The sequence below is a fragment of the Pan troglodytes genome, chromosome 10 (genome assembly GCF_028858775.2).
Source record: "Pan troglodytes isolate AG18354 chromosome 10, NHGRI_mPanTro3-v2.0_pri, whole genome shotgun sequence".
Lineage (NCBI taxonomy): Eukaryota > Metazoa > Chordata > Mammalia > Primates > Hominidae > Pan > Pan troglodytes.
The window spans coordinates 51,255,043-51,281,657 of record NC_072408.2 but is presented as its reverse complement, the minus strand read 5'-3'; the positions used below and the strand labels follow the sequence as shown (position 1 = coordinate 51,281,657).

At 36.6% G+C, this 26,615-nt stretch overlaps 1 protein-coding gene across 7 annotated transcripts in view; it reads right to left on the bottom strand.

Annotated features, from left to right (window-relative positions):
- NELL2 (neural EGFL like 2) overlaps positions 1 to 26,615 on the bottom strand; it is a 406,822-nt gene that overhangs the window by 72,713 nt on the left and 307,494 nt on the right. For all 7 annotated transcript variants that reach the window (XM_016923593.3, XM_063785724.1, XM_016923590.4 and 4 more), the window contains one exon: positions 25,519 to 25,614. In XM_016923593.3, the coding sequence (XP_016779082.3) occupies positions 25,519 to 25,614 (96 nt within the window). The remainder of the gene's footprint in view (positions 1 to 25,518; positions 25,615 to 26,615) is intronic.

Below are 26,615 nucleotides of genomic sequence, written 5' to 3'. Positions count from 1 at the left end.
AACTACTTGTCTTTATATAGGTTGGTTAAAAGAAAAAAAAATACATTCTTGAAAAAATTCAGTTTGTTTTGAAGTGAAAAGTAGGGTTCCTAAATGCCTTAATGCCATTTTCCCCTTGAGGGATTACAGTAAGTTAATAAAAATCAATTGAAAGCTATTATTGAACTATGATCTTAACTTGAATATAGAGATCTTAAAAATATACTGCAAGTTTTGATTGTGGGCAAAGGAAAATGAAAGATGAAATTAGGGCCTAAAACATGGTAAATATTGAAAAGAAAAAAAGTTTATGATGATTGCTTTAATTTTAAAAATTCAAGTCAACAAAACATTTTAAGCTCACACTAAATAGACACAATAGAATGCCAGGCATTCTTGAGCAGGGATGTGGAAAAGGAATTACAATTGTATCCTTTAACTTTTTCCACATTTTTCAAGGCTAATTACTTCCTTTCATTTAAATCTCAAAGAAGGTAGAGACAAGGCCATTGATAGTAGGAGGAGGGTGGGTAAAGACTGGGAAGGGTGCTTTGACAGAGAAAGCTGTTAAAACTTGATGAGACAGAAATGGGCATGAAGTAGTTATTCTGAAGAGTGGAGTAAGAAAAACATTCTAAGGAATGGTAGCTCTGCTTGCCCTTTTGAGATTTGTGCTCATGAACTTAAAGAGTGACCAGTCAGTGCAGTTGTATGTTTTTCCTCCAGCCACAATCAGCTGCTCAGGAGCAGAATGGAAGCCAAGGATTACATCTGACCCAGGCCTGGGCTTTTGCTGGGCAATATGATATTTGGAGAAAGAGCAAGAAAGTTAAGGGTATTCATAAAGGTGTGTTTAGAATGATTAACCAATCAAAGTGGTATTATTGATGAACCTCGAAATCAAGCTGTGTATTAGAAAAGTGCTTAGATAAAATAATTAATATGTTCAACAAAGTTAAACAATTAATGAAGTGAAGATACTATGGCATATGAGATGAAAGGTCAGGAAGTGGTGGCCAAAAGGTAGAATGCTTTAAAGTGAAATTTAGGGAGTGATGTAGTTATAGGTGAGGATAAGGTCAAGGTTATGACCGTAGGTGTGAGTCACTAAGGTAGAATGAAGGAGGTGAGAAGATCAAAGAACTGGAAGAACAGAGTATCGTTTGGTGCTATGGTTTGAATGTGTCACTCAAAGTTCATATGTTGGAAACTGAATTTCTAATGCAACAGTGTTGGGAGATAAGGCCCAATAGGAGGTGATTAGGTCATGAGGATCCTGCCCTCATGAATGAATTGATGTCACTTTCTCAGAGTAGGTGTGTTATCCTGAGGGTGTGCTTGTATAAAAGAAAGTTTGGCCCCTTCTTGCTCTTGTGCTCACTTGCCCTTCTAACTTCTGCCATGGGATGAAGCACATAGCACGAAGGCCCTTACCACATGTGGACCCCTTGACCTTGGACTTCCCAGCTTCCGGAACGGTAAGAAATAAATTTCTTTTCACTAAAATTACCCAGTATGTGGTACTCTGTTATAGCAACACAAAACAGACTAAAACATTTGGGTTATCCACTTGCATACTGAACGAGCCAAGGAAGGTACAGTGGAAGAATGTCATTAACCACATGTCAGAATCTTCAATGAATGAAAGTTGACAAGGAGGGTTGGAGGGTTGGAGGGTATAAGATTCAAAGCTCAAACTCCATTTATTTTAAAAAGGCTTCCCTAACCACTAATGTTCATACTCTGTGACATTAGTCTATTTTATTTTCCGTATAGTACTTGATGCTACAAATTATTTGTTTCCATGGATGTTGTCTGGACACCACATCCCGCCAACACCAGAAAGTAAAACTTATGAGAGCAGAGACCTTTTCAACTGGGTCACTACTATTTCTTGGGGTTTAGATAATAGTGGGCACATCTTACACACTGATAAATGACTAAACCAATGAATAAATAAAAGAAACTACAAATTAGACATTTACCATATGTCATGAACTGTGTGAATTATTAATAAAAAACAAAGATTTATGACATTATATTTCTTTATGAAATTTTCACTCTATAGAGGAGCTTAATTCTAGAAAAACCAACACTAGGAAACATACGAAATGAACACTAAGTGTTTTAGAAAGTGCTTAAAGTGTTTAAAGGTACAAGTGATACAGTTCCCCCATCATGGCTCAAATACCACTTCTATATATTTATTTATTTATTTATTTGAGACTGGGTCTGGCTCTATTGCCCAGGCTGGAGTGCAGTGGCACAATCTCAGCTCATTGCAATCTCTGCCTCCCAGGCTCAAGCCATCCTCCCACATCAGCCTCCCGAACAGCTGGGACTACAGGTGTGCACCACCACACCTGGCTAATTTTTGTATGTTTCACAGAGGTGGGTTTTCTGCCATGTTGCCCAGTCTGGCCTCGAACTCCTGAGCTCAAGTGATCCGCCCACCTTGGCCTCCAGAAGTGCTGGGATTACAGGCGTGAGCAACAGCGCCCAGCCTTAAATATCACTTCTTTAAGAATGCCTTTGTCATCTACACCATAGACTAGGTCAGGCACTGTGCTATATCTTTTCATAGCACCTTCAACTCTTATCATTAAGGTAGTTAAATAATTACATAATTGGTTTTAAACGTCCGCTTACCCTCCTAAGATGCAGAAAGAAGAGGAAGTATCTACCTTTTTTAACACTGTAAACCCAGCAGCTATTCACAGATGACTGGTCAGCCTGGCCTTTCTGTGGGACAAATAGCTAAGCGACAGAGCAGTGTGCAAGAAATGTCACATAACTGATGGAGATTTTTTAAAGATTTGTTGACAAAACAGTCATGCAATTGGAGACCTCTTGTTACATGACACTCTTTGTGCCAACAAATCTATCATGGTTTACAACCAGCTCTTTCCATTTCATATGAAAAGTAGTGGGTTAAGTGGCATTCCTGTATTATAAACCTGAGCCTTATTTATGCAGTTGTTCTGTTTGGCAAGGTTAGGGAAAAGAGATTATTTAATTCATGTTTTACTGATTCCATTTCTAGTCCCCAAATATCTCATTCTTAGAATTCATTTATTCATGGTTTCTTTTCTAATTATCTGAGTAGGCAACTTGTTTTCAGGTTTATTTTTCCTCTGCCTTACTGAAAATCCATGTTGCTATAAATTCTGTGGACAATTGCTGTTACTTCAGTTACGAAGCAGTTAGGTGAAGGCAGATGACAGACTGGATCATGTTAACAAGGCAGCCAGAATCCATTAGCTCTCTGGTAAATTTCCCTAACAATATAGACAATGGATATACCTGCCTTGGGAGTTAGTCATCACAGTGTTATTGCTTGTGGAGCAAAATGAGTTCCATGATCATCACATTGTACTTCCTAATGACCATTACTATGTCCTCTGTTCCAGCTTGATAGGCCGTTGTGACTTTGTCCAAACAGTCTTGAAATCAAGCACAATTTTATTTGCTTTCATTAAATTAATTTTTATTAAAACATACTTGAAAAATTGAAAATATTCCTATCATTCTCATAGACAGTTTGTGGGAATATAACTTGCATACATCCTTTATGAAGGGCTTGGCAGTATCCAATGTTCATACAATTTAACTTTGCAATTTTACTTCTAGGAAATAGTTTTACAGAGACGCTTACACATTTGCACAAAAAATGTACATATGAGGATTTGCATTGAAACCATTTGAAATAGTAAAAGATTGAAAACAACTGAAATGTCCACTAATAAAATAAGAGTTAGGCTGGGCGCAGTGGCTCACACCTGTAATCCCAGAACTTTGGGAGGCTGAGGGAGGCGGATCATCTGAGGTCAGGAGTTCAAGACCACCCTGGCCAACATGGCGAAACCCCATCTCTACTAAAAATACAAAAATTATCTGGGTGTGGTGGTGGGGGCCTGTAATCCCAGCTACTCAGGAGGCTGAGGCAGGAAAAAAAATAAAACAAGAGTTAAATATATTATGATATATTTGCATATATAAATAGAACGCTATGTTCTCAAGAACGAAACAGAACTAAATGTATTGATTGAAAGACCTCCATCTTGTAGTAAGTAGTAATAGCAAGTCATAGAACAAATAGGTACAATTTTATTATTTCATTTGCACAGCATATGGGTGTGAATTTTGCATGGGTACATAAAATATAATGAAAGAATCTATAAGCACACATGACAATGTCTGGAGACATTTTTGGTGGTCATAATGGGGGAGGGAGAATGTTACTAGTGTCTGGCGGCTGGAGGCAAGGGATGCTGCTAATCACTCTACAATGCACAGACCCATAACAAAGAATTATTGGGCTCCAGGTAAAAGAAAAAAAACTGCATTAGAAGTAACCACTATGAACTGTTTGGTGTATAAACTTATAGATTCTTTCAGTATATTTATGCACCCATGCAAAATTCACACCCATATGCTGTTCAAATGAAATAATAAAATTGTACCTATTTGTTCTATGACTTGCTATTTACTACTTACTACAAGATGGAGGTCTTTCAGTCAATACATTTAGTTCTATCTCATTCTTGAGAAGATAGCATTCTGTATGTATATGCAAATATATCACAATTTATTTAATTCTTGTTTTAATTTATATGTATATATAGATATATACATATATTTATATATAATCATATATATCTAATTGAAAACCACTATTGTAGTAAGTGGGGGTAGAAGCAATGAACTTTGCAGTGTGATTATATATATATATAGATATATACACACACACATATATAAAATCATATATATCCTATGTATGTCATACCTATGTCATAAATACATGATTTCTTAAAAATTAAATACATGAGTCTTAAAATTTTCTTTAAAATTCTTAAAAAATTAAAATGTCTTTTATTGCTATAACTTTTTTAACAATGAACTATCATTTTCAAGGCCTCTGCTCAGAATAATAGTGTCTATCTACCTATATAATTTTCAAGTTTCTCCCACATTTCTGCTAAGGTATCTAAAATAATTATATGGAATTTACCAAACAACAACTACAATGAGGCACTCTACATTATTAACTTGACCTGATAGTGTCTTAAGCAATTTCCTCTCTTATAAAACAGAGATACTTTTTCTCACAGAGTTGCTATGCCAAGTACAATAATAGATGTATTGCAGTAGTTAGCTTTTTTCCCATTTAGTTCTATAGCATATTAGCATTTAAATTATTAAGGTATAAGGGTTATTTTTTGAAGGAGATTGGAATAGACTCTACAAGGGCAACAATGTTGCCCAATTTTCTTCATCACATTTCCAATGCCCTGCACAAAGTCAGCACTCAACACATATGTGTGAAATAACTACAAACATAACAACCTCACATGCAATACAAATTAATATCTCTCACCTAACATCAGTAGTTGAGTAAGGTATTGACTTAAATATTTTAAGTATGGGCCGGGAGCAGTGGCTCACGCCTGTAATCCCGGCACTTTGGGAGGCCGAGGCGGGCGGATCATGAGGTCAGGAGATTGAGACCATCCTGGCTAACACGGTGAAACCCCATCTCTACTAAAAATACAAAAAATTAGATGGGCATGGTGGCACACGCCTGTAGTCCGACCTACTCGGGAGGCTGAGGCAGGAGAATGGTGTGAACCCAGGAGACAGAGGTTGCAGTGAGCTGAGATCGCACCACTGAACTCCAGCCTGGGCGACAAAGCAAGACTCCGTCTCAAAAAAATATATATATATATATATTTTTTAAATATGAAGTTATATACACATTTGTCCCTATTCAGAATGAGATGAGACTAAAAATAATTAACGTGATTATTACTAATGAACAATAACTATCAAGCTTAATCATTTAGATCCATTAGAAATATATTACATTACAAAATTGTTAACACATATTATTTTATATGTATTTTCATAGCTTGGCCAAGGGAATGATTTGTGATGGTGCATCTTTTCTATTAATGTCTAATAATGCTGGGTAGGTGGGTACAATACATAGAATCACAGAATCCAAAAGAACTTCTGGAGTCAAATAGTCCAACTATATGTTTCAAGTATGGATAGATAGCCGACTGTATTTTTAAATAATTCCAATTTAGTAAACAGCTACGTTTATTTAAAAACTCCAGGTTTTCTGAAAGCCACCAAGTAGTTAGAAGAAATCTCAGGGAAAAAAGTCTCACTTGGGCCTAGCTTTCCTTAGCTTTTGTGCACCTCATAATAAACCCCCTTGATGGTCACCAATCTATTGCTAAATTAGCAAAATTTTTGGATTGAAAATTACGTTATAAAAGTTGGTTTCGGCTGGGCGCAGTGGCTCACACCTGTAATCCCAGCACTTTGGGAGGCCGAGGCGGGTGGATCACGAGGTCAGGAGATCGAGACCATCCTGGCTAACATTGTGAAACCCCGTCTCTACTAAAAATACAAAAAATTAGCCAGGCGTGGTGGCGGGCGCCTGTAGTCCCAGCTACTCAGGAGACTGAGGCGGGAGAATGGTGTGAACCCGGGAGGCGGAGCTTGCAGTGAGCCGAGATCATCGTGCCACTGCACTCCAGCCTGGGTGACAGAGCAAGACTCGGTCTCAAAAAAAAAAAAAAAGTTGGTTTCAATTTTGAATCGTTGTGCTTGATTGCTTGACCTAAATGAAATGGAACATAGCACATCTGGGCACATCTGGCAGTGACTGATAAGCACCATGGCTGAGTTTGTCTCATAAAGCCACAGCCTTGTGCCTCCTCTCTGAGGCAGCCTGAACCATCAGGAACACCCTCCCAAGCCAAGCTTCACGGCCAAGGCTGTGGGGGTCTGTTGAAGGAAACCTCTCTCTCATGATCATGCACCCTAGAGGCCCCTCAGACTGCCAAAATGACGTCCACTGCCTTAGGGGACATTGTGGAGGATAATTTGTCTCAGGGATCTTCCCTTGCATGCCACAGTACGCTGGAGACGGCACTGAAAGTAGTCAGTGTGTTAGATCTGAAAGTATGCTTATGTATATTTCCTGGCATTAGGCAAAATCAAAGGAAAGAGAGTGTGGAACAGGTCTAAACCTGAGTGAGAACCATCATTTATATGCTTGCTTTCTTTTTATTATGGTAAAATGTTCCATATTTTAACCATATTCAAAATTTTTCATTTTAACCATATTTAAGTGTACAGTTCAGTGGCATTAACTATATTCACAATGTTTTGTAACCATTATCACTATCTATTTCCAAAATATTTCATCACCCTAAACAGGAACTCTGTATCCATTATGCAATAATTCCCCATTCCCTTCCATCCCTTGCCTTTGGTAACATCTAATCGACTTTCTGTCTATAATTTCATTCAGCTATTTTTAATAATTTTATTTCACATGTATTTAGCACTTAGTATGTGCCAGGCACTGGCTACTAAGTGTTTTGCATGAATTAACTCATTTAATACTCATTACCACCATAAGGGGTACCATTAATTCCTTTTCACAGAGGTAGAAATAGAGATTAAGAAAGATGGAGTTACTTCTCAGTATGGCATAGACTGTAAGTAGCAGAACTTCAACAATGAACTCCAGCAACCTGACTCCAAAGCTCACACTTTTGACTATGATGTTGGCCTGCCTACTGTTGAAAATTCTTTCTGAGTTCTAACTTTGTATTTAAGCTTACACTCATTCCTCTCAGTCAGTCCAGTGGGAAAAAAAAGCAGAACTGCTAGGCACCAAAATACTCCTTTTATGGCATTAATTTTAAAAGACAGTGATGAAAAAAATTTGCTCCAGGCAATCTTTTCAAGCACAAAGAGACACTACTTTTATTTATTTATTTATTTTTTTGAGATGGAGTCTGGCTCTGTCATCCAGGCTGGAGTGCAATGACGTGATCTCAGTTCACTGCAACCTCCACCTCCCAGGTTCAAATGATTCTCCTGCCTCAGCCTCCCGAGTAGCTGGGACTACAGGCACGCACCACCTCCAGCTAATTTTTGTATTTTTAGTAAAGATGCGGTTTCACCATTTTGGCCAGGATGGTTTCAATCTCTTAACCTCGTGACCCGCCCACCTTGGCCTCCCAAAGTGCTGGGATTACAGGCATGAGAAGAGACGCTACTTTTAAGCAATGCTTGCTAAAAGTGCATCCTTTAAGGTTGCTCTTAATTAGTAATCTTGGCTTTGTTTGTAACAAAGGAAAACCAAAATTTATTCACCAAAATGCCTGTTCAAGTTCTCCTAACAGAAACTTTGCACAGATCCATTCTCACACTGAATATCACCTACTTTTTCCAACCCACTAAATACCATACAGTTAAGTATCAAATGCATATCACTACTACTTGAATGACTGGTGTCCAATTTCATTTTCACTTTGTTCATATGCCCATTCCATCTGATCCCTGCCTTCCTCTTGTCACATTCCTTTCCCTGAGTCACACTGATACCTACCCAACTCCTAACTTACAGTTTATTTTACTGTATAATCACCCTAATCCAATTTATAGGTACTGATTTATTATTTTTTGCATATATGCCAGTAGGCAAATTTCTCAGAATCAGGTGAGAGCACAGTCATTAATTATAATGCTTATAGTTGCTTACTTATAGTTGAATTTTATATCATATTATTTTTGCATATATATTTTTATACACTTAGTATATATATATTTATCATAGTTGCATTAATTATAATGTTTATAATTACTTTCCCTGTCAACTAAGAACACCTGTTTTCTTCTAACAGCTGCTTCCCAGTTGTTAAAGCCAATATCACCCATTAGGAGAGATGACACATTGCATTTTGAAGTCCCTGTGAATGTCACAGGTATATAGTTTTCAAAATGCAGCCCAGGTTCATCCTTAAGAGATCTAGTCCATACAGGTTATATCCTGCTGAAGGTAATAAATGCTTACCTTTTCAACAGATTTTTTTAAGCAGTATACTTATGAATTTTATAATAGTTATTTCGTTTATCTAGATATAACTGAAATTGTGTTTTTGCCTTAAAAACCATTTCATAAAATACTGGATTGGTTCCCATGAAGCAATGTATGAAGTTCCATGAGTTTAAGATAGTGTTATTGTACTTTTGAGATTAATAACAACACAGAAGAAAACATAGGGGAAATGCTTCAGGACATTGGTGTAAGCAAAGATTTTATGGGTAAGACCTCAAAAGCAAAGGCAACAAAAGCAAAAGTAGACAAATGGGATTAGATCAAACCGAAAAGCTTCTGCATAGCAAAGGAAACAATCAAGGGAGTGAAGAGACCACCTGCAGAATGGAAGAAAAATCTTGCAAACTATTTATCCAAGGAATTAATATGCAGAATATACAAAAAAAAAAAAAAACCTTGACTCAATAGAAAAAACCCAAATACTCCAAGAAAAATAAAGGGCAAAGGATCTGGATCGACATTTCTCAAAAGAGAACATGCAAATGGCCAATAAATACATGAAGAAATGTTCAACATCAATAATCATCAGGGAAATGCAAACCAAAACCATGAGAAGATATCATCTTACCACAGTTAGAATGGCTATTATCAAAAAGAGAAAAAATAACAAATGCTGGCAAGGATGTGGACAAAAAGGAACTCTTATACACTGCCGTTGGGAATATAAATTAGTACAGCCATTATGGAGAACATTATGGAAGTTCCTCAAAGAACTAAAAATAGAATTACCATATGATCCAACAATCCCATGACTGGGTATTTATCTGAAGGAAAGGAAATCAGAATATTGAAGAGATATCTGCACCCCCATGTTTACTGCAGCACTATTCACAATAGCCAAGATACAGAATCAACCTAGGTTCCCAACAACAGATGAACAGATGAAGAAAATGTGGTATATATACATGATGGAATACTACTCAGCCATAAAAAGGAAGAAATTGTGTCACTTACAGCAACATGGATGATCCTGGAGAACATTATATTAAGTGAAATAAGCCAGTTGCAGAAAGAGAAATACCACATGCTGTCACCCATACATGGAACCTAAAAAAGTTTATTTCACAGAAGTGGAGAGTAGAACAGTGGTTACCAGAAGACAGAAAGGAGCGGGGATAGAAAGAGATTGTTTAAAGGATACAAAATTACAGCTAGATAGGAGGAATAAGTTCTAGCTTTTTATAGCATTGTAGAGTGATTATATTTAATAATAATTTACTGTGTATTTTCAAATAGCTAGAAGAAAGAATTTTGAATGTTCCCAACACAAAGAAATGATAACTGTTTGAGGTGATGGATGTGCTAATTACCTGATTTCATCGTTAGACATTGTATACATGTATCGAAATATGACTCTGTATTTCATAAATATGTACTATTATTATGTGCCACTTAAAATTTTAAAAATTAAAGATTAATAACAATCCAAGGTAATTTGAAGAAACAGGATAAAATTGATACAAACGTGGGAGCTGAGAGCAAGGCAAGGATACTTCTTGTTAGACAAACCAAGGAGAGTTTTTCGGAAGAGTGGTATCTGGATGGCAAAATGGGGAAGGGGTAAAAGCACACATCTGTGGCTAGGTTTAACTATTCAAATCAAGAGTCTACCAAATGCTAGCTGTGTGACCTTGGATACATGATTTAACCTCCCTAAGCATTGGTTTTAAAATGATCAGAAAAAAATTATACCTGCCTCATAAAGTTGCTATTATGATTTAAATGATTTAATAAATGTAAAGCAATTAGCACAATGTTTGGCATGTGGTAAGTTTTCAGTAATGACCAGCTGATGTCTCAGAAAATTTAGAAAGGCAGGTCAAAATAATAAATGCATAAATAGGACAGTGGTATATGTCATAATAAAGGAAAAGGTCTTGATTTAGGAAAATATCTTGATTACTTCTTTGGGTAGAGAAAGTGATGCTTTGTTTCCCTCTTCCCAGAGCATGGTGGAGAGGAAAAAGATTAGATAGTTAGGTAGACAGACAGACACAGAACAAGAGGGAGATAGAGAGAGAGAGGAAATGTAAAGATGTGAAATTGAGAGCCACAAGGGAGGATAAAAAGAGAAACAGTCCAGGGAAAATGGAGGGCTGTAAGGTGAGAAATACCTACCTGGTAAGAAAGAACTTTGTGCAGGGGTCAGTCTCTGGGGACAGAAGCCTATTTATTTTGAGGGCCCCTCAGGAAAAAAAATATTACCAAGATATGTGCTATTGCAGATTTTACAAAAATATATGGCCAAGTGAGCACATTGCTAGGGCTCTTTCCAAGGGCTGGAAAGAAGCCTGGTTGCATTAAGAGAGCAGAAACTTAAACTTCATTAGCTTAATGGAAAATCTGCCTCTCATTCTGTGAGAAGAAATAGCCAAAGCATTTTTAGAAAAATGGGATCTCTATTTCATTTTGTCTTTTTGACATTTGTTTTGTTCCTCTTTGGTCCTCCTCCATTTGCCTCAAAATTTGGAACACTCTGCTACAAACTGTATGGGTGTTGCTTTGAGGGGAATGAAGGAAATGAAGGGAGATGAGTCTCTCAGGCATAGGTGATTCCAGTATAAAAAAGAAAAGCATTCATGATCTATATAACCCAAGGAAAGCAAGTCACTGCATAGTGCTAAATGTCCAAGTGAAAACACAATATAGCCCCTTGGGAGTGGGAGTTCAGCTTAGGAGAGGTGTCGAGATAGAATAACTCCTTTTGAAGAACTGAAAGTGACTGAGATCCAGAAAGGAGATGGTAATAAGAAAGAAAAGAGATGATTACGTGTATAATCTTGTAAAACTTCCACATTTAGGAGATAAGCAGCAACAGAAGAAAAAAAATGCAAAAAAAGGCAGTCAGGCAGGAGGGAGAGGAGTAACAGTGAAAGCTCATGGGTGTGAGAACTGCCATTTTGGAGCTATATTGCAGTGTTTTATTAGGGGCTTTACATTTACATGGTACTGTGTGTAACTTCAGGCTTGTCAATTTAATAGCTATGTCACTTTTGGCAATTTACTTACTCTATCTTTTCTTTAAAAAAGTGGGTGAAATAAACATACGTGTGCATGTGTCTTTATAGTAGAATTATTTATAATCCTTTGGGTATATACCCAGTAATGGGATTGCTGGGTCAAATGGTATTTCTGGTTCTAGATCCTTGAGGAATGGCCACACTGTCTTCCACAATGGTTGAACTAATTTACACTCCCACCAACAGTGTAAAAGCATTCCTATTTCTCCACACACTCTCCTGCATCTGTTGTTTCCCGTAGCCTTGTAGTATAGTTTGAAGTCCGGTAGCATGGTGTCCCCAGCTTTGTTCTTTTTGCTTAGGATTGTCTTGGCTATACGGGCTCAATAGCAAAGTCTTGGAACCAACCCAAATGCCCACCAATGATAGACTGGATAAAGAAAATGTGGCACATATACACCATGGAATATTGTGAAGCCATAAAAAAGGATGAGTTCATGTCCTTTGCAGGGACATGGATGAAGCTGGAAACCATCATTCTCAGCAAACTAACACAGGAACAGAGAACCAAACACTGCATGTTCTCACTCATTTATGTGGCGGGGGGGAGTCGAACAATGAGAATGCACGGACACAGGGAGGGGAACATCACACACCGGGGCCTGTCGGGGGTGGCGGGATAGGAGAGGGGTGGCATTAGGAGAAATACCTAATGCAGATGACGGGTTGATGGGTGCAGCAAACCACCACGGCATGTGTATACCTATGTAACAAACCTGCACCTTCTGTACATGTATCCAAGAACTTTAAGTATAATTTTAAAAATATATTATATATATATATGTACATAAGAAATACTGATTACAAATGTAGAATAAAAAAGTGGGTGACAACACCTATGTGAGCAAAATACCTACCACATAAAATTGTTGCAATACTTTAGTCTGGAGAAAATATCATGTCAAGAAAACCAGAGAAAAAGGGGGTTGCCATAAAACTTTTGATTCCTAATATTGAATGCTGCAGAAAGGTCAAGAAATGTGAACATTATGGAGATAGTGATTAAGAAGTTATATCTGATTTCCACGAGAGTCATTCCAGTGGAAGGGTGAAGTCTAAATTAAATGACTATAACAAGTATAGAATACTGCTTATAGACAAATTTCTCCCTCCTATTTGCCTGTCAAGAATATAAAGTCCTTGAAGATAAAGATCTGGTCTCAGAAAATATAGTGTAAATATTTATTAATAAATCTAACAAATCTCCCCATTCTGCTTCTACATTATCTAAAATTAGTTTATTTATTCTAATCTAATGTATTTTAGACACTTACTAAATATTGCACTTATACTTACATACCTTACAGTTAGTGTAAGGTACAAAGTTACCAGTGTAAAAGAGATTCAGTACCTTCTGGTTTGTAATTAAGTTTTATGATTTATACACAGAGTCCCCCTTCTCATCATTCACTGAGTAAAAGTTTTGGCATCCCGTAATGTGTAACTTACTCTTGATTCTTGCCCACTCAGTAATGTTTAGAGGTATCTGTGTTTTAATTAATTTATTTTTGTTGTAAATGGCCGAAACCAAAAAGATCATAATGAATAATAAATTGTCATGCTTACACAATCCGTTAGATTGATGGATTTTCAAGCAAAAAGAAACACAAGCAACTGTAGTCAACTAATTTTCTTTTCCTTGAATTAAACATTTTTAAAGAAAACGATAACAACTAGTAAATATGCTTGGCTTCATATTAAAAGGACAAAGTCAAGGTTTATTTTAAGGCTGGAGTTGTCCCTTTTAAAATATGAAGAAAAAACATCCGTGAGTGAAAAAGTAATTTATATTTTAAAAGCTGCTAAGGCAAATGAAAACACACCTCATTTAAGAAGGAGAAGTTATATATCTTAAAAAGCTAAGAATATAAGACTTGCTTTAACTTGTTTTTTGGTTTGTTTGTTTTGAGATGGAGTCTCGCTCTGTCGCCCAGGCTGGAGTGCAGTGGTGCGAACTCGGCTCACTGCAAGCTCCGCCTCCCGGCTTCATGCCATTCTCCTGCCTCAGCCTCCTGAGTAGCTGGGACTACAGGCGCCTGCCACCACACCCAGATAATTTTTTTTTTTTTTTGTATTTTTAGTAGAGATGGGGTTTCACCATGTTAGCCAGGATGGTCTCGATCTCCTGACCTCATGATCTGCCCGCCTCGGCCTCCCGAAGTGCTGGGATTACAGGCATGAGCCACCACGCCTGGCCCCTTTAACTTGTTTTTTAAGGCTTTTGATTAACCTAAAGGTTCAAGTTCACTCTTATTCAGGCTTCTAATTATCTTATGATATGAATATTGAGAAAATCGGCAATGAAAACTCTAACACTTGAAAGTATATTTTCACACATTTAATCAGCTGTTTGTTTGCCTCCTAAGGTTCCCACCAGTAGAAATTTATCATAAAGGCTTCCCCTGTAAATTACAACTATTGGGATTATAGCTCTAGAATTCATTCTTCTTAAGAGCAATTTCTTCTGGGGTTACCATACCCGACAAGATTTGTAGTTAGCAGTCACTTAAAAGGTATTAGTATTATTTTTGTACCCATCTGTTTCTCTGTCATTGAGATAAAATGCTCTCTGTGCATTTTGACAGTCGGAGGTATTAAGCCCCAAGAGAAAAGAACTGCATTTTACTTTCTGCATCTTCATACACATCGTGTTGTGCTGTTCACACACAAGAACTTAAGAAATCTTTAATGTGGATAATTTGGCACCCATATTCCACAAAGTTTACTGCTATTTCAGTCATTTTAGCATCCTATGGTGCAGTGGGAGGCCAAATATCAGAACAGAAAGAGCGTGGAAAATTTTAATATGACAGCCCTAGAAATTATTCTTTTCTATTCCATTTTACTGGCTGTACAGACCAGAGCAAATTACTTAATCTTTTTCAACCTCACTTTCCTCATCTAGTAATAATAACCACTTCAGAGGGTTATTATAGGGATTGCGGTAAGGTCATGATAATAGCTAACATTTACTGAGCCATTGCTTGGTTTACCGTATTAACTAATATAATTCTCTCAACAGTGTCATGAAACAGGTTTTTTTTTCTTCTTTAAACTACTATTATTTTTTGGAGAAAGGGACTTGCTATGTTGCCCAGGCTGGTCTTGAACTCCTGGCCTCAAGTGATCCTCCACCATCTGCCTCAAAGTGATTACAGGCATAAGCCACATCACATCCTGCCTAAAATAGGTATTATTATCACTCCATTTTAAAACAAGGAAATTGAGGCACATAAATATTAAGTAATTTGCCCTATTCCACATAGAGAAGTCATTTGCAGAGCCTAGATTTATAGCCAGAGAGCCATCCTCCAAGCCTACTTGCAACTCTTAACCTTCATGCTGCACTGCTTGTTTATTATTACACTAAATGCCCTTAGACATGGAGTTTGAAGCAGCTACTGTTCCAAACAACTATAGCAAGAAGAATTTTAGATAATCCCAATAAGTCAATGCCATCTTGTCCCAGAGTGTGGAAATCTTAAGTGTCCTTAGCATTTCGTTATCTAGACTCTGATTGAACATGCAGGGTGATCTATCCCTTTTTCCTATGGTTCTTGTGATTAGTAAATTTCTTATTTGGAGTCCAAACCTGCCCCCTGGTAAATTTACTAGTTTTCCTCTCTGGAGCAACAAAGATTAATCTAATCCCAAATCCACACACTAGTTTAGCTCTTCATGTATTTAAGGATAGCTTTTACAGCACCTTTCATTTTTCTTATTTTTTAAAAAAATATTCCTGATGAAGATTTATTCAACTACCCTCTTATATCTGCCAGGACTTTCATCTCCTGGAAAACTTTTCCTCAATTATGCTTCCATTTGCTGATAGCCTCTTAAAACTATTGGCCCAAAGTAAATACAATATGCCATTATAAAATAAGTAACGTAGAATTTAAGGAGAGTTTTGTTTCATAGACCCTGTTTCTTTTAATTATAGGTTAAGTTTGCATTTTCTTTTAAAGTTAGCACATTATACTTTTGGCTCATACTTAACTTCGAATCAGTAGCCAAATAAAGCATAAAAACTGTTAAACTTAGTTCCCTCTATGTTGCACAATTGGTTTTTCTAACCTAAATGCAAGAGTGTATTTATACTTTATTAATATTCATGGACTGCCTACTATATGCAAAGCATGATGACAAGCCCTATGAAAAACACAAAATCATAGGTTCCATCTCTACTTTCCATGGAACTCATACTCCAGTGGGAGGGAATGAGGAAAAAGGTAAGGGAGGAAAGACAGACACCTAAAGAAAAGAAAACTAAAGGAAAGGGGCAAAGAACACAATGAGTGTGGGCCAAAGATGGAAGAGATCAGAATTAAGGATCTAGAAATGTTGAGGGCTGAAAGCAGGACAAATGCAGGAGATGGTTTTGTTTGTCAAGTGTCATGTTATTTGATCCCATTGTTCCTACAATTTGAATAGCTCTGAATCTTGATCCTGTCTTTTGTCATATAAGCTACCCTCTCAAAACTGTCATTCACAAATTTGATTGTTCTTCTTTAACTTGGCCCAAAACCCATTATTTGCTATTTAACTTGATCCTTGTGCACCACATTTTACTGTAAGTCTAAAAAAATTAACCTGGAATATAATTTATTCTCTCAAAAAAAAAAACAGTAAGTTTTTAAGGGAGAGTTACCTATTAGATGGATAGGGCTGACTGCTGTAAGGTTTTTTTTTTTTGTACCTAAGTCCTAGTGGCTTCTTCCAGAAAGTTTCCATGACAGAAAGCAATAGACACTGACCATAGATGAGAACCCTTTGGGAAGAAGTACAGACTCTGGGAGCATTAGAAATTTAGGAACGGAAAAAAACAGCCTCATCCCCCAGCTCCATTCCTAGTAAACCTCATAAACTTCATATCATTATTGTTTTTTCCTATGTTCCTCCTCATTTACATTCTCTCATCATAAGTTTCACCTCACAGTCTGCAGATTTCTGAATGGCCAAAGTTCATCACTCTTAGGAGTCATTCACTGAGCATCAGTGAAATCATACTTATGTTTAAAACAGGTGATTTTCTTTCTTATTCCAGCAATACTGAGACCTGCATAACCTGAAAATCTTTCTACATACACATGGCTTAAAAATATAATATTAAACTTATAACTGACCTCATTGAAAAAATGAAAATTCCTATGTGGCATAAGAAGCCAAACACCAGATATGGATTTATGGGCCAAGTGATTGACAACAGAGTGAACCTGGTCTTATAGGAGGCTCAAGACTCCAGCATAGGCAGAATCCTTGGAAGGCCTGCCCCTCAGTTTAAGAGTAAGAAAGAAATACACACACACACACACACACACACACACACACACTCTCTCTCTCTCTCTCTCACGCACTCACAGATAAAAAAAATCTACCAGCACAGGTGATTAGGAGGAGACATAATTTCTACCTATGCTTGAGTGGGGAGAAAAAGAAATGTTAGCTCTTACAGAATTTTGAAGTTAAAAATTTATATAATCTGTGTGGCATACCACTTGGCAAAAACATTAATGCAAATTATGCATTGTAATGCCCCTGCTACACCTGCGGAAACAAATGTAAATTTTCCCTGGAGGGAAAAGATCTCAGACTTCACAGGTAAAGCTTCAATGAAGATAATAAGGTCAGACACCAAAAGTCCAAAACACATGAGGAAACAATCATGAGGCAAAAGTCAGCAAACACAATAAAAGATAATTTAGATCCCCTCGAACTTCAGGCAATAGAGCAATGCTGTAAATTTTATAATATAATATGAGTACGTTTAAAATTGTTAAAGACATAAAAGAAGGAATCAAAACCACAAGACAAAAATAAGAACTAAGGAAAAAAGAACCAAAAGATATGAGAAAGAGAACTCCTAGAAATTAAAAAGTTATTAAAATTTAAAAACTAACATAAACTAAATAATGGATCAGACAAAGCTGATGAATTCATCTGTACACTGGTGGATAGGTTTGAAAAATTATCAAAGGCACAACACTGAGAGATAAAGAGATGAAAAGTATAAAAGAAAGTGAAGAATTATAGAAAAGACAAGGGCCAACATATTTCCAGAAGGAGAGAATAAAGAGAAGGGGAAAGAAGCAATATCCGAAGGGATAAAGATTGAGGGGATTCCAGAACTGATGAAAGCGGTTAACTCTTCAGATTCAGTCGTCTAAAGGAGTCCCTAGCAAGGTAAATAAAAATATTAATAAATTCATACCCAGGCACAATGCTTTGAAACCACATACTCCAAAGAAAGGGGAACCTTAAAAGTAATTAGAGAGAAAGAGACTATGTTTTAAAATGAATTACAATTGAATTGAAAGCAGACTTCTGAACAGAAACCTCAGAGGCCCCCCCAAAAACAATGGAATACTGCCTTCATAGTGCGTAGGGAAAACCTAGAATTCCGTTTTTTGTTTTGTTTTGTTTTTTTTTTTTGAGATGGAGTCTCGCTCTGCCGCCCAGGCTGGAGTGCGGTGGCGCGATATCTGCTCACTGCAAGCCCCGCCTCCCGAGTTCACGCCATTCTGCCTCAGCCTCCCGAGTAGCTGGGACTGCAGGCGCCCGCCAGCACGCCCGGCTAATTTATTTATTTATTTATTTATTTTTTGTATTTTTAGTAGAAATGGGGTTTCACCGTGTTAGCCAGGATGGTCTGGATCTTCTGACCTCGTGATCCGCCCGCCTCGGCCTCCGAAAGTGCTGGGATTACAGGTGTGAACCACCGCGCCCGGCCGGAAAACCTAGAATTCTACACCCAAGAGTTGGCCACTAATAGAACTGCTCTAAGAGAGTACTAAAATATATCCTTCAAGAAGAAAGAAATGAAACAAATAAGGGAGGAATAGAATGCAAAAAACAAAAACAATTTCAGTATAAATAAAATGTTGCATTCAACAACAATGTTTCTCCAGCATATTAAGTTTATGCCTCCCCCGATTATACTTCTGATCAATAGAAGTTCATCAGCTTATCTATATAAAAAAAATCAGAATTTATGAATAAGAAAATTTCAGAACATTCTCAGCCAACACATGGGGGCACCCCCGCAAAAAGAGAAAGATCTTGGCCCTAAGACATGTATTCCTATTGACACCCAGACTTTTACAAATTAAAAGTCTACTATTTGAATGGCAGAAAGCCTCAGCTTTCCTATTTGAACTACTCTGTCTAACAAGGACTTATCTATGGTATGATTTCCAGGATATTTTGTTAAGGGAAAAAGCAATGGTTGGGAAATGGCTATAAAGGAAATTTACTTTTCATTATATGCTCTTTGTACTTTTAAATTTTATACAATATGTACATAATGTTTATTCAAAATATTAATATTCAATTAATTTTAAAACAAATTTAAACAATTATCTTAAAAGTGACTCCATTTGGCTAGTTTCAAATAAAAAAATAAGAGGGAATAGGGATCCTGGGAATTCAAAGGCACAATACAAGTTAATATACAAAAATGATCTATTGAAAAAAATAATATTTTTAAAATAAAACTGAAGATCTTATCCAAATTCCCAACTAATTCCACTTGGCTTTTTTCTTTTTCTTGGAGACCTGCTCTCTAACAGCTTGAAAGCTATTTTTTTCCTCTTACATTTTCTCCATGATGTGTCCTCATTTCCAGTGTTAATTAGGTAGGCCTTACAACAAAAGAGTCTGAAAAATTTCCCCATCATAGTTGTTATCTATTATACACGACTGATATATAGAGTGAGTTAGATTTTTTCCAATTAACCTGAAGGACTTGGAAGAATGACTTTGAGATTTAACACTAAGAACTTTTGACTACTTTTTGAATAATATAAAGATTTATATTTTCATAAAAGATTAATTTTTAAAGTTTGCATTAGGACAAAAATAAAGCAATTTTAAGCAAATGTACAGAATGCAAATCACTAAATTAAACATTTTAAACCACTATAGTACAGTAAAATTATACTTAAAACTGGTTTATGAATGGATCAAGAAAACTAGAATCCTTTATTGCTCTTAACCTTTCTCTTATAACATCTCAGGGCATCTCCAGCTAACTCAAGGATGTCAAAGAGTCTCAAACAGTTCTGTCTATAAAAGTTTATTTACAGTTCAACTTAAAATTTACAAAATCATCATATCAGGTGTCATTTACTGAGTGCTTACCAAGTCTTCAACATGGTGCTATGTGCCTTACTTCATTTAATCTCTAGAACAAACCCATGAGATAGATATTACTATCATCTTTATTTTCTACATGCACAAATTAAGGCATAGTGAAAAAAAGGAAATAACATGAAAAGGGTCACATAGCTGGCTGGTAATAGAACTAGTTCTCAGGCCAATGTTTCTCTGACTTCAACTTTTGTGTTCTTGACCACTATGTTAAATTCTTCAAGGAGAACTGGGGTTTGGCATAACATTAAGCAATTAAAATCTTATTTAAAACAGATTAAGGATCACCAACATAAAGAGAAGTTACGTCTTAATTATCTAAGCCAATTCAAGCAGGGTACGGTCAAAAAGCCTTTGGTGAGAGTGCTTTTTGTTTGTTGTTTTATTTGTTCATTTTATAACAGAAAAAGAATCATTGGTATCTACACCCCTAATTCACACAAAGTTCATTAAAACACATTCATTTATCAAACATAATTGAATCACTTTTATCACTGGAGACAGTTTCAAGATCAGATGTGTCTAGTGAGTGAGCATGAGTGTAGATCCCTTAGGCAGATCAACAGAACCCTCCGTGAGTATGTGCCCACTCTGCAAAATCTACCCAATGAGCTACTTTGCAGATCTTCCCTTGTAAAATTAAGATTCAGAAAACTGAATTTAATAGGACAGTAAAGAACTAGAAGCAAAGCTTCCTTAATTCCAAATTGTCTTTATTACAGTAAAGTATATTTAATGATTTGTGTACATGAAATTTGCATTTGTTCAGATAAAGCAGAATAAATTCAAAATAAAACTAAAAAATTCTTGTTGGAAAAGCAGATGTATCTACAGTTTTTCTTTTTAATTTCTTTTTATCAAATTGTCTCAGATTTTCTTCTCAATTTCTCCTCTTTTCTCACATAAAGATATATATTTTGGTAATGTATTTCCACTGTGAGTCATATTGGTAAGAAAAGGTATGCCATGTCCCAACTGTTCTGAGAATTTTCCCTTGCTTCTGAATTTTTTTAGACTTCGTATGTAAAAATGATATACACTTATACATATTTCTGGAAAAAATATGCCTTAAAAAAGCAAATATTAATGAAATCAACATATACCTTTTATGATGAAAAATGTGCTAATTTGGCCATACCAGGAAATGTAATAGTTTGACATTAACAATAAATGCTAACTTTGGATATAACTAGCAAGATAACTTTTTTCTAACAAAAATAATTTCTATTATCCATACTATAACAGTAATAAAATAAACTTTAAAAAAATCAACCAACCTCAATCCATTTGAAGTTACTTTTGAAGTAAAGCAACACTCATGTAGGCCTCATGCTTCATTTTTGTCATTTTGAAACAACACATATTAAAAAGCTACAAAAACACTTAGGGGTGCAACTTAAATTTATATTCATTTAACAACTCACAAAAATAATTAAAATCTCATCTTATGTTTGATATGTGGCTAAGAAATCCATTATTTGCACAGAAAAAAAAGCATTTATCATCAAAATGTCTGATCTCTTCTTTGATACTGCAGCAATTTTTTTTCAGCTTTGCCATTTGTTACCAACTTTTTCCCAGTTATAAATATTTTAATTTGATTTAAGTCAGCAATTGCTTGTAGGGGACTGTCAAATCTTTTAGAGTTATGCTTTAAATCATTACTGAAAGATTTGCTTTTAGTATAATAAGACAGCTTTGCATATTAATTAGATCATCAGACACATATTTGCTGAGGTTTAGCAATTGTGTAATAAATACAATATGGCAGTGATAAAGCTGTAAACCTTGGCACATAGCTTCAGCTTTCTAATACATTTTATTGAGTTACCCAAGAAATAATCACCCTGCTAAATCCAAGTTAAACACCTGATGGAATATTAGGATATTTAATTAAAAATGAAGTTATGCTGTACATGCGGGTGATTTTATACAGTGGCTAAAAAAGAAGTCCATAAAAAATTAATTTCGCTCAGTAAAAATCACACACATCGCCCTTTTGTGAAGTGGTAAATGAATGCAACCATTCCTACTAAGATACACATGATGCAGAAACAGAAATGAGGGGAGGGTGTTTCAGAAGAGACTTCAACTAAAGGAACAAGGGGTGGTAAGTGCAAGACACATTAAGATCTCAAAAAGCAAGTAAATCCTATTATTTCATCCTCAGTGATTCCACTGTGATGGCTCAGCAGATGGCCACTGGGGCTGCACAATAATTTCCTTTCTAAGCTATCAGGCAGCATCCAACTCCAGCAGGCCAAATTTAGGCCATTCCTATACTTGGAAATTTTGTCAATCTGGAAGCATCCTTTAAATTTGGAGAGAAAAACTGCCACAGTCTTCACTGTTAAAGACAACAGGTTGAAGGGGGCATAACAAAAGGCAGAGACCTGATGAAGGATGATGGTATGATGAATTCCTGGGACGAAGCATGGCATAAGAAATAAAGGAAAGCAGGAAGAAAGGAAGAAAGAGAAGGAGGGAGGAAGGCAGGACAGGAAAGAGAGAGAGAGGAAGAAAGGGAGGGAAGCAAGGAAAGAGGAAGGAGTGAGAGAAAGGGGAAGGAAGGAAAAGAGAAACACTGGGCTAGAAATCAGAAGACCCAAGTTCTAGAATGCAGATCTGGATCAACAATGAAACACCTATATAAGCTACTTCACGTTTCTGTGCCATATCTATGCTATATGATAGTATAGAACTAGATAACTCTGAAAGCTTCAACTAACATTCAGAAAAGTCCAACAAATATGGACACAGCCACACCATCTTTTTCTTCATCATTTAATTGATCACTTATGTGTGCATTTATTTATTCACCAAATATTTATGGAACAACTACTAAGGGGCAGGCCTTATACTGTTTCGTGATGATACAAAAGCAAATAAGATACATCCTGTACCCTCATGAGATTCACTGCCTGGGGGTGGGAAGGAAGTGAGATGGCAGAAGGACAAGAGGGTAAAGCTGGGTGGATATGCAGGGCCAAATCCTGAAGGGCCTTATTTATCATGTTAAAAATGTGGCCTTTATCCTGAGGGCAATGGGGAACATGAAAGTTTTTCTTCAGTCTGGAGTGATATGATCAGATTTGTGCTCTGTTATTCTGTGGATACTGGACTAGCCAGAGACAAACCTGAAAGTCCCCAACAACTGTAGCACTGACCAGAATAGAAAAAATGGACCCTGGTAAAGACAAGGAATCAAAAGGATTTGACTGGATGTGAAAGAGGACAAGAGGGAAATTGCTCCCTGATGACTGGCTTAGAAGACTTGGTGGATAAGGTGGCTATTCGCTGAAATAAACTAGTAAGGAAGGAGGAAAAGAAGATTCAGGTTTTGGTAGAGGACGGTAACTGGTGAGGCATGAATCATGGAGGAGATAATGAGTTCAGATTGAGGTCTTTGGATTTAAGGCCCCCCAAAGAAACATACTGGGATGCACTGGATAAAAGCCTGGATTTGGGAGCAGAATGACCTTTGTATCAGCTTCTAACTCTGATGCTAGGAAAAAGGAAAACATTAAACACCCTGAACCCAGTATTTCTGTATGCAAATACAGATAATAACTGCCTTAGAAGAGAATGGCGAAGAGCAAGGTGATGTATAAAGGGTACAACACAGAGGGAAGTTAAGTAACTTGCCCAAGGCAACATAACATATAAACAGTACAACTAAATTTTGAGTCCACATCTGTTCTCAAAGCCCTTGGCTGCCACAGACAGCTATTTAGAATCAGTCTGGGATTGTCTTCTTACAGACTGAAGGTTCAAGTATAATGAAATAGAGATAGCTACATGTTCTCTTGGGTTATTTTTAACTCCAGTCTTAAATATTACATTGCCAGTATTAATTTTATGCCATTCCAGATTTCTACAATCTTGTGATATTTTCTCCTAGTGGAAGAATCCTGTGCAGGATTGTGCACGGCCACTGTTCATCCCAGATTTTCTGGGACAGCTTTTATTTCAAAATTCCACACCATTATCTTCACACCATTGAAATGTCCTGAAAAAGCCAGTATTTCTGTATCCAGCCTCTGTACCAGAAGCGGCACACAAATATTGTATTCAGGAAGCCTTGTGACCAGAGGTGTTGATGTGCAGGAGGTCCACAGTGCACCTTGATGTGTAGGGGCAAACTGGTGGAGAGCATGCCATAGAAACATGAGAGGTCAATTGCCGTAGAGGTGCCTGATTTGATTTAGTATATCATATGGTAGTTACTAAAAACCTGTATTTCTAACAAGTTATCAATCTCTATAGGTGACTCTCATGCACAATAAATTTAGGGAGCTTCTGATTTAGGAAATGATCCCCTTAAGAAAGAATCCTACATACCAAAGATAGACACTATGCATTGTCCGTCACAGACTTTTGAAATCAGTCACTGAAGTTTGAAAAACACCACTTAGCAGTACTTATAGAAAGAGATGATCTAGTGATGTAAGCCCTTTTGTGAGCATCCTTCTGTGCACAGTAGCAGATTCTATTCAGTAAAATGTTCACTTTCCAAATGGAGCAGAACATTTTCTGTCTCACATTCTGGTAAATCAGTGTTTTTATTAAACTAGATGACTCTGCAAGTGGAATAGAGGCAGAGCATGTACTGTATCTATTGCATTGAGATTTATGAAAAGCAATATGAGATGACAACTGTCAATTGCCAGTGGCAGAAGCTTTCTTTTAGGAAGAATAACCTGATTCTCTGAGGTCATCACTATTGGAACCTACTGAACCCAATGCAACCAAAACCACTACTAGTATGATTTTAATTAGGACTTAATACTCAAAACATTTTTTTAAATTCCCAAGATGTGTTTTTCATTGGACAAAGTATTTTACTTTAGGGTTATAAGTTATATGTAGACTATATATTGTTTTTAAAATAATTTTTAAAGCTTTTAATATTCATGTCCATCAGAAAGAGTAAGTTCAGAATGGATCTGAATGAGAAATAATTGAGGAGTAGAAAACTTTAATTATTTTCCAGATAAATAATTATTAATGAATAATTAAAGGGCCAGATAAAAATTTATTAAAAATTCCTAATTGTAGATGCAGGTGATAGTGTGTTCTCGGCACTGAGTTGGCCATAAGCTTGAAATCTAGGCTTTAATATAGTCATATAGATTCCAGTAAAAATTGATTCCAAATGAGTAAAATGAATTATGAAGTCATAAAATCCTGGGTAATTCCACACATGTTTCTGAAAAGTTCAATATGCGTCTAGTTATAATAGCTGCAAAACCTTTTTAGAGTGACTTTGGGGAATCGCCCAGCGAAATGCATCACTGAAACTTCCCACCTCCTCCCTCCTATCACTTCCTTATTAATAGCTCCATGCTTTGAGAGCCCACTTGAAACTTGAAACATTATTTTCCTCATGGATTACTTTATGCATTGGCATAAAAATTCATTTTCTAGAAGATGAAATGATATTCTTACCCGTTTCACAGCTGGGTCCAGTGAAGCCTTGTGGGCAGGCACACACATTAGCGGCAATACAGGCTCCTCCATTCCTACAGCCATCTTTGCAAAATGCTAAAATAATTCAGATACATGATTTTAGCACTTTAGAAGTAAGTAGTTTAATAAACTCCAAACCTAGCTTTTCATTATCCCCTTGGAGATGTAAACATCAAATTATAAAAGCTATTTTAATTTTGTTTTCATGTAATATTTCCCATACATGTAAGAAACTTCAACACAACTTGTAAAACAGTACTCTTTCCAATGTTAAAGAAGTATTTCACCCTTAAAACAAAATACTGAAATTTATTTGAACAACAAACAGCAAATTTACACAATAGGAAGTACATTAAAATTCAGATTTCTTCTCATTGTAACAATCCACCTTGAAAATAAACCTGAAAATGGCAGCTATCCTAGATGGAGCAAATCACCATCTAAAGAACGAGACCATGAAACAGGAAATGGTTGAATCCCATGAGGCTCTGACCATTTTGCACACTAGCCAAAGTGCCAAAATAGTAGGAAATGCTCCATCCTTCAAAAATTTGTAAGCGGGTCCTGGTAATGAATTAACCAATAGTAAGAAAAATTCATTAGAGTGGTCTTCAGGGAGACTCTTAAATTCCTCTGCTTAAGGATAGGTCAGAATCCAGGATCAAGGGCCAAGACAACCTGTTTTATCAGAGTGGTTTTGGGAATGAGGCAAGTTGTTCTGGGAGTAGGAAGCTGAACCATTGCAAGGGAGCCAAGGTCTGTACCATTGCAAGGGCGATCTCTTGAAATGTGCTGTCTTCGAAGAAGTGCATAAAAGAAGGAGAGAAGAGCAAGACAAGTGAGTACAACAAGAGAAGAAGAGAAAAACAAGATGGATGAGACTGAGCCCCCTTTAGAAGCTTATATTTCCACTTTGGCTTATTCTTTGGCTCTGTAAGGCTCAGCAGCTGCTTCCTCAGCCTGACAAAGTCTATAATGAGTGAATTAGACCAGCTTGTTCCCGGCATTAAGGCAAAAGTTTTTTCTATAGTTTTCTGGCATGTGCTTCCTCTAGTTAGGTAGAATACACTTTTTCA